At 37.5% G+C, this 17,985-nt stretch overlaps 1 protein-coding gene across 1 annotated transcript in view; it reads left to right on the top strand.

The window, feature by feature from the left end:
* Positions 1-17,985, top strand: part of NEB (nebulin) — a 220,823-nt gene that overhangs the window by 101,514 nt on the left and 101,324 nt on the right. Inside the window, exons 63-66 of the mRNA XM_035726655.1 lie at positions 6,313-6,624; positions 6,946-7,149; positions 7,914-8,018; positions 16,900-17,007. Of these exons, the coding sequence (XP_035582548.1) occupies positions 6,313-6,624; positions 6,946-7,149; positions 7,914-8,018; positions 16,900-17,007 (729 nt within the window). The remainder of the gene's footprint in view (positions 1-6,312; positions 6,625-6,945; positions 7,150-7,913; positions 8,019-16,899; positions 17,008-17,985) is intronic.

Here is a 17,985-nt window from a genome sequence, read left to right as displayed (position 1 = left end):
CCTATGATATACAGCCTTAATGGTTATTTGAAAGTAAACAGTTGGCACGGAAGATGGATCTCCATCCCTTCACTTTCAGTCTAGATGTATCTTTAGGTTCAAAATGAGTCTCTTGTAGACAGCATATGGATGGGTCCTGTCTTTTTATCCAGTCTGCAACCCTGTGCCGTTTTATGGGAGCATTCAGGCCATTCACGTTGAGAATGATTATTGAAAGATATGAATTAATTGTCAGCATGTTGCCTGTGTTCATCATCATTAGCCATCAGGGAAATTCAAATCAAAACCACACTGAGATACCACCTTACACCAGTTAAAATGGCAAAAACCGACAAGCAAGAAACAACAAATGTTGGAGAGGTTGTGGAGAAAGGGGAACCCTCTTACACTGTTGGTAGGAATGCAAGGTGGTACAGCCACTTTGGAAAACAATGTGGAGGTGCCTCAGAAAATTAAAAATAGAGCTACCCTATGACCCAGCAATTGCACTTCTCTGTATTTACCCCAAAGACACAGATGTAGTGAAAAGAAGGGCCATATGCACCCCAATATTCATAGCAGCAATATCCGCAATAGCCAAACTGTGGAAGAAGCTGAGATGCCCTTCAACAGATGAATGGATAAAGAAGATGTGGTCCATATATACAATGGAATATTACTCAGCCACCAGAAAGGATGAATACCCAACTTTTACATCAACATGGAAGGGACTGGAGGAGATTATGCTAAGTGAAATAAGCTAAGCAGAGAAAGTCAATTATCATATGGTTTCACTTATTTGTGGCACATAAGGAATAGCATGGAGGACATTAGGAGAAGGAAGGGAAAAATGAAGGGGGGGAAATCGGAGGGAGAGATGAACCATGAGAGACGATGGACTCCGAGAAACAAACTGAGGGTTCTAGAGGGGAGGGGGGTGGGGGGATGGGTTAGCCTGGTGATGGGTATTAAGGAGGGCACGTATTGCATGGAGCACTGGGTGTTTATACGAAAACAATGAATTGTGAATCACTACATCAAAAACTAATGATGTACTGTATGGTAACTAACATAACAAACAAAATAAAATTTAAAAAAAAGAAAGTCAACAGTCGTTTGAAAGTTAAAAAGCACTCCGGAGGTATGAAAAGTTATTGTTTTCATTCTTTTTGTTATTTTGGGGGCAATTAGTAGTGAGCGTAGGGCAATTCCAACAGGCTTTTTGTCTAGGCTGCAAAATATCAGTCTCTATTTTCTACTTAATTGCCGTTACGGGTAAAATCCTTCAAATGAGCTGGGCAAAGGTCCAGTTCCTTTGCTGTGAAGTAGTTATGAATACTTAATGGATTCACAAAACTCCTTAGCAGAAAAATGATTTTGAATCACAAGAGAAACGTATGGAAAGACAATTCTGGAAAGGAGTCCATCTTCTCGTCCTGAGCACTTGGTGGGAAGAGACTGGGGCCCTGGACCAGTGACATGGTTGTTTACTGCCCTGAGCCTTGGGCAGTGCCAAGGCCGGGAAAGGTCTGCTCAGTGCTTCGGCGGCTCTATGTCATTACTATATCTTCACTTCTTTCTGTGTTTATTCTTAACATTACAGATATTTTGAAAGAAAAGTGGAAAAATATAGAAGGCAATTAAACCCAACATAATCTAACCGCTGAAAAAGCCCACTCCTACTCATGTAGTTTATCCACATACACTGTTCTATGTTTTTTCTTTGTGTAATGTTATATTAATGACATTTCTACAAGTAACCAACATTCTCTACAGTAGGGCTTTTAATAGCTACAGAGGATTTCATCTGACCAGGCCTAACATGTATTTACTGGTGGTCTGCTCTGGGACATATCTGTGGTTTCTCCCACTCTCGGATGGCATTGTTTTCCTATACACATGGACATTATAATAATATTCACTGAACTAACAGAAGATATTAGTTTAGATTATTCCTCTTCTTACAATGGCAAACTTATGGTCCTTTTTTGTTATGGCTAGGAGACGTCTCTAGGTCGTTTTTGAACGTAGTTGCTCTTTTAGTTTGCCTAACACAATGAGCTTATTTTCTATTAAAAAACAAGAACAACAGTACAACAACTTACCAGTACTGTAAGTTATTACTGATTGCATTGGCTTCTGTACCCTAAATCTTTTAGTCTTGCTGAAGAGATTCTGCCATTTTTCCTCTTCACAGAACATTTACAAATCAGATCTCCAGTGGCTGAGAGGCATCGGCTGGGTTCCCATTGGGTCTGTGGATGTGGTCAAGTGCAAGAAAGCTGCAGAGATCCTGAGTGACAACATCTACCGCCAGCCTCCAGACAGGCTGAAGTTCACCAGTGTGCCTGATTCCCTGGAACAGGTGCTGGCCAAGAACAACGCCCTCAACATGAACAAGGTGAGCCCCAGCTGCCTCGAGCTTCTCTAAGATGCCAAAAGATGCTCTCATACTCTAATGACCAGTGCACTTAAAATTATCCATTGAAGTGTAGGGTCACATTTGGCTCCTAAATTACATATTGAAATCCTCTAAATAATTTCTATTATTTCCAGTTTTAGCCTCGATAAGACTCAAACCTCAAATGGAATACCTTATACCGAAGTTTGGTTTATTTTTCCTAATTAGATTAATAATAATCATGCTTTATTGGACTTTTTGTAATTCCTATTTCAAATGGTTTTTTAAATTTTTTATTTAAATTCAATTTAATTAACATACACTGTATTATTAGTTTCAGAGGTAGAGTTCAGTGATTCATCAGTCTTCTGTAACTCCCAGGGCTCATCACATCTCATGCCCTCCTTAATGCCCACCACCCACTTACCCCATCCTCCCGCCCAGCTCCCTTCCAGCAGCCCTCAGTTTGTTTCCTGGAGTTAAGAGTCTCTTAAGATTTGCCTCTTTCTCTGTTTTCATCTTACTTTATTTTTCCTTCCCTTCCCCTATGTTCATCTGTTTTGTTTCTTAAATTCTGCATATGAGTGAAATCATATGGTATTTGTCTTTCTCTGACTGACTTATTTCGCTTAGCATAATACCCTTTAGTTCCATCCACATTATTGCAAATGGCTAGATTTCTTTCTTTTTGATGGCTGAGTAATATTCCATTGCATATATATGCACCACATCTTCAAATGGTTTTCTGTCATCTTCTTTGATAGCGTTTATACACAGAGGCTTGGGACAAAGACAAGACTCAAGTTCATATAATGCCTGATACCCCAGAGATCATGTTGGCAAGGCAGAACAAGCTCAACTACAGTGAGGTAAGTACAAAATTCTGTGGGGCTGCACTGATTTTGTTATCAGCGTTACTGTTTGTTTCCCTGTACTTACTTTTGTGGAGATTCTCAGGCCTCAGCTATCATGGTACATGTGGCTCTGTGATATGAACCCTCAGCTTATCCATTCTTTCATTTCTAGGCTGAATATTATATGCTATAGGATTCTCTGGGCAAACTGAAGTCACGTTAGCTTTTTAGTTTATGGCCGTTGCTGATGTGGGTCATTGGGGCTGAGGAGTATTTTTAGCATTTTCCAAGGGGTCAGATGGCCAGACAAAATAGTGGCTCAATATTTATACTGAAACACCACTTGTTGGTTACCTAATATTCAAGTCCAACTGGACATGCTATCTTCTTATTTTCTAAATCTGGCAATCTTAACAAGGGGAACTCTGATAATACGTACCTTTTCCCTACCTGGATCCTGAATAAAATTGAGAGGTAAAACAAAGGAAGTCTAAATAGAAGTTGAAATCTCACATTTTTTACCACTAAAGTTAGGTTCAAGGATACATTTGTGTAAGAACTAAATGAGCCTAACTGAACCCCAGAATTAGGTTCCCATTTGGCCAGAGGCCACACTGGAGCAGGGGGGGGTTCAGCTCCCCTCCCCTCAGGGCTAAGGTCTTGCTTAGAGCCCAGAGAAACAGAGAAGAGCACTGGACTTATTCCTAGAGGGAACAGGTTAAAGCTGAGCAGGGAGTGCCCAGTTATCCTTACCAGTTAAATAAATCAATAAGTCAGTGCACTTCTTCACAGGCAGAGAGTAAAGGGGCAGAGAAAGGAGAAAGTTCAGAGAAAAATAAATGAGCTCCTTCTATAGAAAGAAAGCTTCAGGCATGGGAAAGAAGTGTTCTCTATGAGCAGCACCGATTTTTTTTTATGTAAAATGCAATTTATAGGCGCATGTTTTACTAACATGATACAGCCAAAATTTAGAATTTTAACGTTGTGATTATAGTCCAGTTAGCTATGTTTTTTTTTTTTAAGATTTTATTTCTTTATTTGACAGAGAGAGACATAGGCAAGAGCAAGAACACAAGCAGGGGGAGTGAGAGAGGGAGAAGCAGGCTTCCCGCAGAGCGGGGAGCCCAATGTGGGGCTCCATCCCAGGATCCTGGGATCATGACCTGAGCCGAAGGCAGACACTTAACGACTGAGCCACCCAGGCACCCAGTTAGCTATCTTTTAAATTGTACTTCAGTCTTTTTCTCATTTGTTTTTTAAATGTTATAAAGTATTACATGTTTGTGAAAGGTGTTTTAATAAAGAAATGGATAAAAGTATATGTGTATATATTTTATATATAAATGAATAATATTAAACATTGTTCTACAATTACCTTTCACTTAGAAATATGTAGAAATTGATGCTTTGTCAATTGATCTATATTATTAAATTATAATCTATGTTGATATGCATAATATATCAAACCACATGATATATATTAATCTACAATATATAGAACGGATTAATATATCAATCTATGTTAATACCAATTGATCTCATTTATTTCTAAAGCTATGTATATGTCTTGTTTTTGTTTTGGTAAGATGTAATTTATTTACTTTCAACATTGCTAGAAATTTAGGTTATTCCAGAGCCTATCCTTTTTAAAATTATGCAGTATGTCACTTAGTAATCTCCCAGTTGTTGCTGTCAAACTTTTCACTTTAACTCTGACACTCTTTCTGTAGATTCTGTATAAACTCGCCAACGAAGAAGCAAAGAAGAAAGGCTACGACCTGCGAATGGATGCCATCCCAATCATGGCGGCCAAGGCCTCCAGGGACATTGCTAGTGATGTGAGTAGCAACACTTTATGTATGCACAAGGCTGGATGGAGGTGGGGGGAATGATCATCATTACAGCAGGGAGATGCATCTGGGTGCCAGTTAAAGCAAATTTATTGTGCTTTAAGTGGGAAAAAAAAAAAGTCTTTCATTAGAGAAAGCTCTTTTATATTTTTAACTCCAAACAACTTTAATATTCATGTCCCATAGGTGGAGAGGGTATCCTAAACTTCAGTATAAAATTGAATTTGAATCTATAGTTGTTCATATCTACAATTATGAGACATTCATCTCCATATTTTGAGCATATAGCTTATAGAGAAATGAGAAAATGCCAAAAGGCTTAAAAAAAAATAACTTAGTAGCATGTGTTGGCTCAACATCAGAAAAAGACCTGGTTCAGCCAGGTCTAGGAAAATGTACCTTTCCCTGAACCTGATCTGGATTTTTGCCAACTCTTTCTTTGGAAAATTACCTTAAGTGTTTCCTTCTGAGTTCTTTTTAAATAAAAATGAAGACAACCAAAATTGATAAGATGGTGATCCTGATTTGTCTTTCTGCTGTCTCTGAAAGAAGTGGGTCCTTTGGTGAAGAATTCAGGCTTCCATAAACATACATTAGGATTTGTGTGATGTTTTTGCCTAAAGTGAAGAGAAAATATCCAGTCAGCACTTACCACCACCACCACCACCAAAATGCTTTCTTGTAGTTATATAATCTGTTTCCTCACTCGAAGAATCCTGAGAAACCCCAGCCAAATTTGATCTCCAACAGAACAGGGTATGCAGGATAGAAAACGCAAGCCAGTCGATTTTAGGGCGTCAGGTGACCCAGTGAAGGTCAACAGAGCTAGAATTGGGAGGCCTGAGGGATGGGTGGAGGAGGTAAAATGGTACCTGCGGACTGGGGAGTAGCATTCTCAAAATCATATGTAAAATTTCTGAGTTAGTGATTTCCCTGGCCCAAGATGAAGAAAAGGCTGTATTGTACTTTTGTGTACAGTACTATTGTGATTGATTCTCTGGAAGTGTTGCTGCCTTCATTTCCAGGGACTTAATGTCTGCAAACCATAGAACTATCCAGTTTGGCCTGTTTTCCCATTAGAGTACTGCTGTGAAGTCAAACGAGAATTTAGGATGAGGAGATAAGTTGATATTCAGATGATTCCAAATTTAAAATAATGATGTTTTAAACTAAAGGACTTTGGCCCTTCCTATTCGTGTTTGTTCTTAAATGACTACTTTTATTTCAGTACAAATACAAAGATGGTTACCGAAAGCAGCTTGGCCACCACATTGGAGCCCGAAATGTTGAGGATGACCCCAAGATAATGTGGTCCATGCATGTGGCCAAGATCCAGAGTGACAGGGAGTACAAGAAGGACTTTGAGAAGTGGAAGACCAAGTTCAGCAGCCCAGTGGACATGCTGGGGGTGGTCCTGGCCAAGAAGTGCCAGACCTTAGTCAGTGACGTGGACTATAAGAACTACCTGCACGAGTGGACGTGCCTTCCTGACCAGAATGACGTCATCCATGCTCGCAAGGCCTATGACCTCCAGAGTGACGTGAGTACCAGGACCCATTATATACCACTGGTGACCATGCTTATGATAGTAATACACGGTGATACATAAATAATGGTCTAGGATTAGGTCGAGCCCTCAGAAGTAATAACATTTTTCTCTTTGCCTCTCATTGACTGAGCCTTACTTTTCTTTTAGAGAGAACATGATACCACCAAGCTATATCTAATTGGGCTTCGTATTTGAAAAGACATAGGCATGAAGTTTGGCTATTAAAGTTTTTCAGTCTTTTTCTTTCATTTTTTTTAAATCAAGTGTCATAACAGCTTAAGTAAGACTTCCTTTTGTGTTTGATCTCACCAGAACATTTACAAATCAGATCTCCAGTGGCTGAGAGGCATCGGCTGGGTTCCCATTGGGTCTGTGGATGTGGTCAAGTGCAAGAAAGCTGCAGAGATCCTGAGTGACAACATCTACCGCCAGCCTCCAGACAGGCTGAAGTTCACCAGTGTGCCTGATTCCCTGGAACAGGTGCTGGCCAAGAACAACGCCCTCAACATGAACAAGGTGAGCCCCAGCTGCCTCGAGCTTCTCTAAGATGCCAAAAGATGCTCTCATACTCTAATGACCAGTGCACTTAAAATTATCCATTGAAGTGTAGGGTCACATTTGGCTCCTAAATTACATATTGAAATCCTCTAAATAATTTCTATTATTTCCAGTTTTAGCCTCGATAAGACTCAAACCTCAAATGGAATACCTTATACCGAAGTTTGGTTTATTTTTCCTAATTAGATTAATAATAATCATGCTTTATTGGACTTTTTGTAATTCCTATTTCAAATGGTTTTTTAAATTTTTTATTTAAATTCAATTTAATTAACATACACTGTATTATTAGTTTCAGAGGTAGAGTTCAGTGATTCATCAGTCTTCTGTAACTCCCAGGGCTCATCACATCTCATGCCCTCCTTAATGCCCACCACCCACTTACCCCATCCTCCCGCCCAGCTCCCTTCCAGCAGCCCTCAGTTTGTTTCCTGGAGTTAAGAGTCTCTTAAGATTTGTCTCTTTCTCTGTTTTCATCTTACTTTATTTTTCCTTCCCTTCCCCTATGTTCATCTGTTTTGTTTCTTAAATTCTGCATATGAGTGAAATCATATGGTATTTGTCTTTCTCTGACTGACTTATTTCGCTTAGCATAATACCCTTTAGTTCCATCCACATTATTGCAAATGGCTAGATTTCTTTCTTTTTGATGGCTGAGTAATATTCCATTGCATATATATGCACCACATCTTCAAATGGTTTTCTGTCATCTTCTTTGATAGCGTTTATACACAGAGGCTTGGGACAAAGACAAGACTCAAGTTCATATAATGCCTGATACCCCAGAGATCATGTTGGCAAGGCAGAACAAGCTCAACTACAGTGAGGTAAGTACAAAATTCTGTGGGGCTGCACTGATTTTGTTATCAGCGTTACTGTTTGTTTCCCTGTACTTACTTTTGTGGAGATTCTCAGGCCTCAGCTATCATGGTACATGTGGCTCTGTGATATGAACCCTCAGCTTATCCAGTCTTTCATTTCTAGGCTGAATATTATATGCTATAGGATTCTCTGGGCAAACTGAAGTCACGTTAGCTTTTTAGTTTATGGCCGTTGCTGATGTGGGTCATTGGGGCTGAGGAGTATTTTTAGCATTTTCCAAGGGGTCAGATGGCCAGACAAAATAGTGGCTCAATATTTATACTGAAACACCACTTGTTGGTTACCTAATATTCAAGTCCAACTGGACATGCTATCTTCTTATTTTCTAAATCTGGCAATCTTACCAAGGGGAACTCTGATAATACGTACCTTTTCCCTACCTGGATCCTGAATAAAATTGAAAGGTAAAACAAAGGAAGTCTAAATAGAAGTTGAAATCTCACATTTTTTACCACTAAAGTTAGGTTCAAGGATACATTTGTATAAGAACTAAATGAGCCTAACTGAACCCCAGAATTAGGTTCCCATTTGGCCAGAGGCCACACTGGAGCAGGGGGGGGTTCAGCTCCCCTCCCCTCAGGGCTAAGGTCTTGCTTAGAGCCCAGAGAAACAGAGAAGAGCACTGGACTTATTCCTAGAGGGAACAGGTTAAAGCTGAGCAGGGAGTGCCCAGTTATCCTTACCAGTTAAATAAATCAGTAAGTCAGTGCACTTCTTCACAGGCAGAGAGTAAAGGGGCAGAGAAAGGAGAAAGGTCAGAGAAAAATAATTGAGCTCCTTCTATAGAAAGAAGGCTTCAGGCATGGGAAAGAAGTGTTCTCTATGAGCAGCACCAATTTTTTTTTTATGTAAAATGTAATTTATAGGCGCATGTTTTACTAACATGATACAGCCAAAATTTAGAATTTTAACGTTGTGATTATAGTCCAGTTAGCTATGTTTTTTTTTAAGATTTTATTTCTTTATTTGACAGAGAGAGACATAGGCAAGAGCAGGAACACAAGCAGGGGGAGTGAGAGAGGAAGAAGCAGGCTTCCCGCAGAGCGGGGAGCCCAATGTGGGGCTCCATCCCAGGATCCTGGGATCATGACCTGAGCCGAAGGCAGACACTTAACGACTGAGCCACCCAGGCACCCAGTTAGCTATCTTTTAAATTGTACTTCAGTCTTTTTCTCATTTGTTTTTTAAATGTTATAAAGTATTACATGTTTGTGAAAGGTGTTTTAATAAAGAAATGGATAAAAGTATATGTGTATATATTTTATATATAAATGAATAATATTAAACATTGTTCTACAATTACTTTTTCACTTAGAAATATGTAGAAATTGATGCTTTGTCAATTGATCTATATTATTAAATTATAATAATCTGTTTTCACTTAGAAATATGTAGAAATTGATGCTTTGTCAATTGATCTATATTATTAAATTATAATCTATGTTGATATGCATAATATATCAAACCACATGATATATATTAATCTACAATATATAGAACGGATTAATATATCAATCTATTAATACCAATTGATCTCATTTATTTCTAAAGCTATGTATATGTTTTGTTTTTGTTTTGGTAAGATGTAATTTATTTACTTTCAACATTGCTAGAAATTTAGGTTATTTCCAGAGCCTATCCTTTTTAAAATTATGCAGTATGTCACTTAGTAATCTCCCAGTTGTTGCTGTCAAACTTTTCACTTTAACTCTGACACTCTTTCTGTAGATTCTGTATAAACTCGCCAACGAAGAAGCAAAGAAGAAAGGCTACGACCTGCGAATGGATGCCATCCCAATCATGGCGGCCAAGGCCTCCAGGGACATTGCTAGTGATGTGAGTAGCAACACTTTATGTATGCACAAGGCTGGATGGAGGTGGGGGGAATGATCATCATTACAGCAGGGAGATGCATCTGGGTGCCAGTTAAAGCAAATTTATTGTGCTTTAAGTGGGAAAAAAAAAAAGTCTTTCATTAGAGAAAGCTCTTTTATATTTTTAACTCCAAACAACTTTAATATTCATGTCCCATAGGTGGAGAGGGTATCCTAAACTTCAGTATAAAATTGAATTTGAATCTATAGTTGTTCATATCTACAATTATGAGACATTCATCTCCATATTTTGAGCATATAGCTTATAGAGAAATGAGAAAATGCCAAAAGGCTTAAAAAAAAATAACTTAGTAGCATGTGTTGGCTCAACATCAGAAAAAGACCTGGTTCAGCCAGGTCTAGGAAAATGTACCTTTCCCTGAACCTGATCTGGATTTTTGCCAACTCTTTCTTTGGAAAATTACCTTAAGTGTTTCCTTCTGAGTTCTTTTTAAATAAAAATGAAGACAACCAAAATTGATAAGATGGTGATCCTGATTTGTCTTTCTGCTGTCTCTGAAAGAAGTGGGTCCTTTGGTGAAGAATTCAGGCTTCCATAAACATACATTAGGATTTGTGTGATGTTTTTGCCTAAAGTGAAGAGAAAATATCCAGTCAGCACTTACCACCACCACCACCACCAAAATGCTTTCTTGTAGTTATATAATCTGTTTCCTCACTCGAAGAATCCTGAGAAACCCCAGCCAAATTTGATCTCCAACAGAACAGGGTATGCAGGATAGAAAACGCAAGCCAGTCGATTTTAGGGCGTCAGGTGACCCAGTGAAGGTCAACAGAGCTAGAATTGGGAGGCCTGAGGGATGGGTGGAGGAGGTAAAATGGTACCTGCGGACTGGGGAGTAGCATTCTCAAAATCATATGTAAAATTTCTGAGTTAGTGATTTCCCTGGCCCAAGATGAAGAAAAGGCTGTATTGTACTTTTGTGTACAGTACTATTGTGATTGATTCTCTGGAAGTGTTGCTGCCTTCATTTCCAGGGACTTAATGTCTGCAAACCATAGAACTATCCAGTTTGGCCTGTTTTCCCATTAGAGTACTGCTGTGAAGTCAAACGAGAATTTAGGATGAGGAGATAAGTTGATATTCAGATGATTCCAAATTTAAAATAATGATGTTTTAAACTAAAGGACTTTGGCCCTTCCTATTCGTGTTTGTTCTTAAATGACTACTTTTATTTCAGTACAAATACAAAGATGGTTACCGAAAGCAGCTTGGCCACCACATTGGAGCCCGAAATGTTGAGGATGACCCCAAGATAATGTGGTCCATGCATGTGGCCAAGATCCAGAGTGACAGGGAGTACAAGAAGGACTTTGAGAAGTGGAAGACCAAGTTCAGCAGCCCAGTGGACATGCTGGGGGTGGTCCTGGCCAAGAAGTGCCAGACCTTAGTCAGTGACGTGGACTATAAGAACTACCTGCACGAGTGGACGTGCCTTCCTGACCAGAATGACGTCATCCATGCTCGCAAGGCCTATGACCTCCAGAGTGACGTGAGTACCAGGACCCATTATATACCACTGGTGACCATGCTTATGATAGTAATACACGGTGATACATAAATAATGGTCTAGGATTAGGTCGAGCCCTCAGAAGTAATAACATTTTTCTCTTTGCCTCTCATTGACTGAGCCTTACTTTTCTTTTAGAGAGAACATGATACCACCAAGCTATATCTAATTGGGCTTCGTATTTGAAAAGACATAGGCATGAAGTTTGGCTATTAAAGTTTTTCAGTCTTTTTCTTTCATTTTTTTTAAATCAAGTGTCATAACAGCTTAAGTAAGACTTCCTTTTGTGTTTGATCTCACCAGAACATTTACAAATCAGATCTCCAGTGGCTGAGAGGCATCGGCTGGGTTCCCATTGGGTCTGTGGATGTGGTCAAGTGCAAGAAAGCTGCAGAGATCCTGAGTGACAACATCTACCGCCAGCCTCCAGACAGGCTGAAGTTCACCAGTGTGCCTGATTCCCTGGAACAGGTGCTGGCCAAGAACAACGCCCTCAATATGAGCAAGGTGAGCCCCCAGTTGTGGGGAAATTAAAATGGAACCATACATCCTTGAGAATATCTATGGTTAATTTAGTGTTTTTCATTTTATCCAATTGCCATATTGTTTTTAGTGATTTGATTGCATTCTCTATTCAGTTACATCAGGATTCCAAAAATGTATGTGGGAATTTCTGCTTTGACATCTCCTGTGAAATAGCCAAAGAATAGGATAGATGTTTGGTGGTCAACTTGTTTGAATCAAAGAGAGTAATACATGTTTGATATCAAGTTTTCTTTCTTGTTGGGTACTTATGTAGGTGAGTATAAAAAACAAACAAGTCAAATGCACATCTCCATAATGTTTATCAAAAAGAAATCTGGAGATGGCATATCCAGTTTCATTTGCAGTTCATAAACAACAAACAAACAAAACCATGGGAAGAATTTAATGTAGCCACAGCACATAGGGATATGTGTATATGCTTGGAAAATACTTGTAATTTAATTGGAGGTGATCATGTATCAAAAAACACGCGTTTTCTTTTCGTATCTTAGTCTGTGTTTATATTTAGTGACAATAAGTATCTTGTAATTTCAAAGAGATCAAAGAGTATTGGCTTATAGCACACAGCATAGATAGTGAGGAGGCTAGCTTTCAACTTTGTCATGGTCTCTAAACTGGAGACTCCTATTTACAACAAACATTGTTTTTCTCATTCATTACCCTTTTTATCATTCACAGCACTTATATACAGAAGCCTGGGACAAAGACAAGACCCAAGTCCACATCATGCCTGATACACCTGAAATTATGTTAGCAAGACAAAATAAAATAAATTATAGTGAGGTAAGACCATTTGTTTTGGTTTCTTAATCTGAACACATTGATTTTTTGCTGAGGTAGTAAATTTAGAATTCTGGATTTAATTCTCATGTGCACCAGTTAGCTTAGTTTTGTCTTTTTAATCCCATCACCCTACTGTGAATATATGTGCCATCTATCAAGAGGTAGATAGATAAAAAGGTACAGAAATATGATAAATACAAAAATGTCTCTATGTCAGAAGAAAAAAACTCAACTATTAATGATTGAAACTTATTATAATTTTAATTTTAAAATAATGATTGCTATTTATCAGATTAGTACTTCAGTATTCTGTGAGTTTTTCTTCAGTTATCTCACCTGTGAATGGGATAAAAATACATATCTTGAAAAATTTTTGTGGTGACTAAGTAAGGTTGTATATAATATGCCCAAGCTTAGAGCCTGGCACAAAATAGATACTTAATAAACTTTAATTTCTTCCCTGTACACTCAAGTTACCATGCATATTAGATCTATGTAATGTGCTCGAAATAACTTTATTTACAAGAACTGAAATGAGAATTCTCAAATCCATCCATTTCAAAATTGAGGACAATAAAATGTACTTTTTATATGTTATCTCCCACCTCACCAAACTTGTTATCACATACTTGGCAATCCAGAAATACTGCTGCAGAAACAGCTTCTTGTCCAATTGTACTTGCCAAAGTCAACAATTATCTGGTTTATTCAAGAAGTGAATGATTTCTTACATGTTTGTGTGTCTTCATATAAAAAAAAGAGGGACTTTTCAGTTTGAGAACATTGGAAAATTAAGTACTCATTTTCAAGACTTGACCATATTCATTCTTCTATCTGTATTAACTACTACTTATTACAATAATGTGTCCCTAGAGAAGAGGCATGCTGTATCAAGTAACCATGACAAGTGAAATGAAGAGGATACAATATCCCTTCCTCCAGCATTATTAAATAGACCTGAGGACAAGCCTGATCATAAGTATTTGATTGCCCTTGACAATTAGAGTGAGCGGTCTTTCGCTTGGCCACAGAGTTTCTCTGTTGGTTTAGCTTTTCCCAAGAGGTCTGTCTTACCCCACACAGATGAAATTAGTTTCTATCCCAAACTGTAATGATCTTTTAAGCCTTTCCCTTTTGTTAAAATTAGGTCAGATGAGATAGGTGTTTTTTTTGTTTGTTTGGTTGGGTTTTTTTTTTTTTTTTCAGACTAAAAGGAAATTGGGCTTTTATTTCTGCAATTTTCAGCCGGTTTTATTTTCTTTAAAATTACATGAGCATGTTAATTTCCTAAAGACTGTCTCCTGAAGGTTAGATTTCAGAATGGCTCTCCTGAGTTTTTTCTCAACCCAACTGGTACCTTCATTCCATACTTAGCTCAATAAATATAAACCAAAAAAAAAAAAAAAAAACACATTTTACTTTTTTTCTCTTAAATTCTCATTTAGCTGTTCTAGTTCTCTTGGGTAAATAACTTGCCTGACAAGCTTTAAAACGTCTTGATGGTAACCAGAAGTATTCTCTTTTTTGAAACCCTGCATCTTTTTCAAATATTAAAAGAATGAAATAAATCTATTTGTTTGGCCTGAAGACATGAGATGATTTAGACACATTTTTTCCGCTTATGCGTAAGGACAGCATCCTCCGAGGAAAAATATATTAGAGGAGCTATTTGACTCTCCAGTTATAAAATAAACATTTCTAGGAATTTTTAAGAAGACCAAATGCCCTTGGGATTTTATCTCAAATGTATCAAATTTATTCTTATTTTCACTTTAGCTTTTCCTTGTAAAATCTTTTCTTGGGAAGAATGTAATTTGTCACATTAATAATCTACATTAAAAACATAGAGTAGCTTCCTTCTGGGATGCTTAAGTCATTTAAAAATTAAGCACCTCTGCATATTTAAAATTCAGATACTATTCCAGCATTTTTAATTCAATATAATGTGAGAATGGTGCATAATAATGAAGCAAATTAGTTTTCATTATTTCTGCCACACTGTTTAAAGCCTTTCCTTACATTTAAAATTTTGTCTTTATACAGCCTTATACAATGACAAAATACGGAACATTGTAAAGTAGGAAGAAAGATAAAGCCCTAAAGAATCAAGGTCATTGTTTGCCCTTAAAACCATAAGTGATTTCCAGATCCGTTTCCCAGAACTATCGATGGGTTCTGCGACTGCTTTCCTTGACTCAATAACTCTCTTAATAGAGGAAAGGGGGGAAACTGAAATTAACGATTAAGTTACTCCATCATAGACCAGTTTAAGAACTATGTCTCTGTTTGGAGGCATAAAGATGAGCTACCTTCAAACTTTAGGTGTCCTTGAGGTGTAACACAAAGTCTTTCCAATGGGTATGCTGGCTTGTATTGGTCTAAGCAGATCACTTAACATAGCTTCCACTTCCCTAGGACCCTTCTAAGTTATCCTCCTGGAGGGGCCCCTGCGTTAAAGTGGCGTCCACTTCCTTCTTAGTCACGCTTCTTTTACTTTAAAACAAAAAGCACAGATTAAAGGCCTAGAAATAGACGAGACAACCAAATGTCACTCACACTCCTGAATTGGATTCTAGGTAGAAAAGCAATATTGCTATAAAGGACATTACTGGGACGGTTGGTGACATTTGAGTATTCACTATCTCTTAGATAGCAGTATTGTGTCAATATTAAACTTACCAAATTTAATAAATATATTATGGTTGTAAAAACGACTTTATTCTTAGGCAATACATGAGTGTAAGTATTTAAAAGTGAAAGTCGTGATGTCTACAATTTACTCCCAATTGGTTATTCTTGAAAATAAGAAATATACATACCACACATACACACACACAAGAGAAAGACAAAGTAAATATAGCAAAAGCGTTAATAAATGGGTAGCTGGCTGTTCATTGTGCTATTCTTAAAACTTTTCTGTAGGTTTGAAATTTTTCAAAATAAGGAAAATACACATTTTTAAATATTAAGACATACATTAAGATATTTAACTGGGTAAGATTTTATAAAGATTTTATTTCTAAAAAGAGAGGAAAAAGAAAGGCATACCTGTGCATTAATGTGATGCATGCCTGAGGGTATTTAAAAAAAATGTGCCAGACAATTTAATTCATTAATGTCCACCAAGACCTTTTCAATCAAGGTACCATGAGTTCCTATAAATCACAAAAATAACATTAAGAGATGCAATAATTTTTACTTTTTATGTTTAAAAATTAACAAAATGTATATTTTTACTTATGTTTTGATTTAAAAACATTAGCAATTATTTTAAAAAAAATTTTAACATGATATAGGATTGGTCAAAATTCCTATAGGTGGCTCACAAGTAAAAAAGGCTGACCACCTCCCGTATAGATGATTTGTTTAATGCACTGGTTCTCAAACTGTGTTCCCATGGAACAGCTGTGTTCCACTTTCTGTGTATATCTCTCCTGCCACAGAAACTGAACAGTGGGGTGGTTTTTCCAATTTGCCAAAAAAAAAAAAAGATCAAATATAATTTTATCAATTTTATGCTTTCAACTCATAAATCCTTGGTACCTGATATTCCTATGTCTGCTAGCAGTTTCTAGCAGTTGACAAAATGAATAGGGAGCAAATCAATATTAACAAAGACATTCAGGAACAGCAGATTATCCTTAGCTCAGCACTGTTCGATTTTGCATATGTACTCATAGTGGTAGGTATTGTGCATTATTACATACCCATATTCTTTGCTAATAAAATTGTTTCTGATTCAAATTTGGAGTTAAATAAATCAACATTTCTTGGTTGTTTCATGAGAAGAGCAAGTGCTGAACAATCCAACACATTTGAAAGCTATTGACGTGGTGTCTAAAATCTATAAGGATTTGTGTCCTTAGTTTGTGTCCCAAGTTCTCCAAAGAGAACTTGCAATGTTAAAACCTGCTGAATGTAAAATTTTACCTTAAATGGCTTGCATAAATAGAAAGTAAAAGAGATTTTTTAGAAAGATTTAACATATTAGTGCAGTTAGTTCTGCATCCAAAGTAGTCTTCTTTTGACAAAAATACATTTTTAGAGTGCAAGTGAGTACTATATCTAAAAACCATTACTTCTTTCCTCAGAACTTCTATCGCCAGGCCATGGAAGAAGCCAAGAAAGAAGGCTATGACTTGAGAAGTGACGCCATTCCTATCGTGGCTGCCAAGGCCTCCCGGGACATTGCCAGTGACGTAAGAGCTGATCACATCCTTCCCTTTGCTGCGGTCAGGCCAAGGCCCTGCACCAGGGATCATAGCTGGGAGTCTCTGTAGTCATAATCCATGGATCTGTAGTCTTCCATCTTACCTTCCATTGTGTAGGCAAATAAATTGAGGATTTGAGACAGTAGGTAACCTGCACAAGATCACAAGCATCAAAGAGACAAAGCCTTGCCTGGAATGTGGTTCTATTGACTCTTGTCCTTTGGTCTTTGCTTAATAAGATTGAATACCTAGATTAAAGCTAGATAGACATCTGTTGAGCTTCTCATAAAACCTTATAAGCTCTTCTCAGGATACACTCAAGACAAAGATGCCAGGAAAGAAGCAGGCTTTTACAGAGTTCTCCTCCATGACTTGAGGAAAGACAGAGGATAGCAGAAAAGCTATGTGTCCTTGCTAAGGGGCCCACAAAATCAATTTTCCTTTACCCTGAAAATGAAGACCTCAGATTCCTGGACAACTTCAATTTTAATCCAAATAGTAGCAAATTGTCCATTTTTGTAGGTTTTTCTTTTTAATCATGAAAAAAACACATAAAATTTACTGTCTTAACCACGTTCAAGTGTATAGTTCAGCAGTATTAAGTGTATTCTTACTATTGTACAACAGACTCCCAGAACTTCTTCATTTTGCAAAATTGAAACTTTGTACCTATTAAAACAACAAAAATTGCCTATTTTTAAATTACCCCTTCCAGATTATTTGTTCGGAGGAAATTGTTTCTCTGAATGCCCTAGAAAAAAAGATAAATAAACCTCTCAGTTGAGTCCACCCACACGACCGACTTCTGAGACACTGTTTATCACTGTAATTAAACTCACCTTTTCAAAGTTCACTTTTTAATCACTTTTTATCAACATAAAATTTTGTACCACAATATAAAGGGATCGTTGTGGTATGATTCTGTGGAAATGTGCAAATGAGTACAACATCCTCTTTTTTGGGAGT

Source organism: Zalophus californianus, chromosome 3 (assembly GCF_009762305.2).
Source record: "Zalophus californianus isolate mZalCal1 chromosome 3, mZalCal1.pri.v2, whole genome shotgun sequence".
NCBI lineage: Eukaryota > Metazoa > Chordata > Mammalia > Carnivora > Otariidae > Zalophus > Zalophus californianus.
This window is presented reverse-complemented; position numbering and strand designations above follow the sequence as displayed.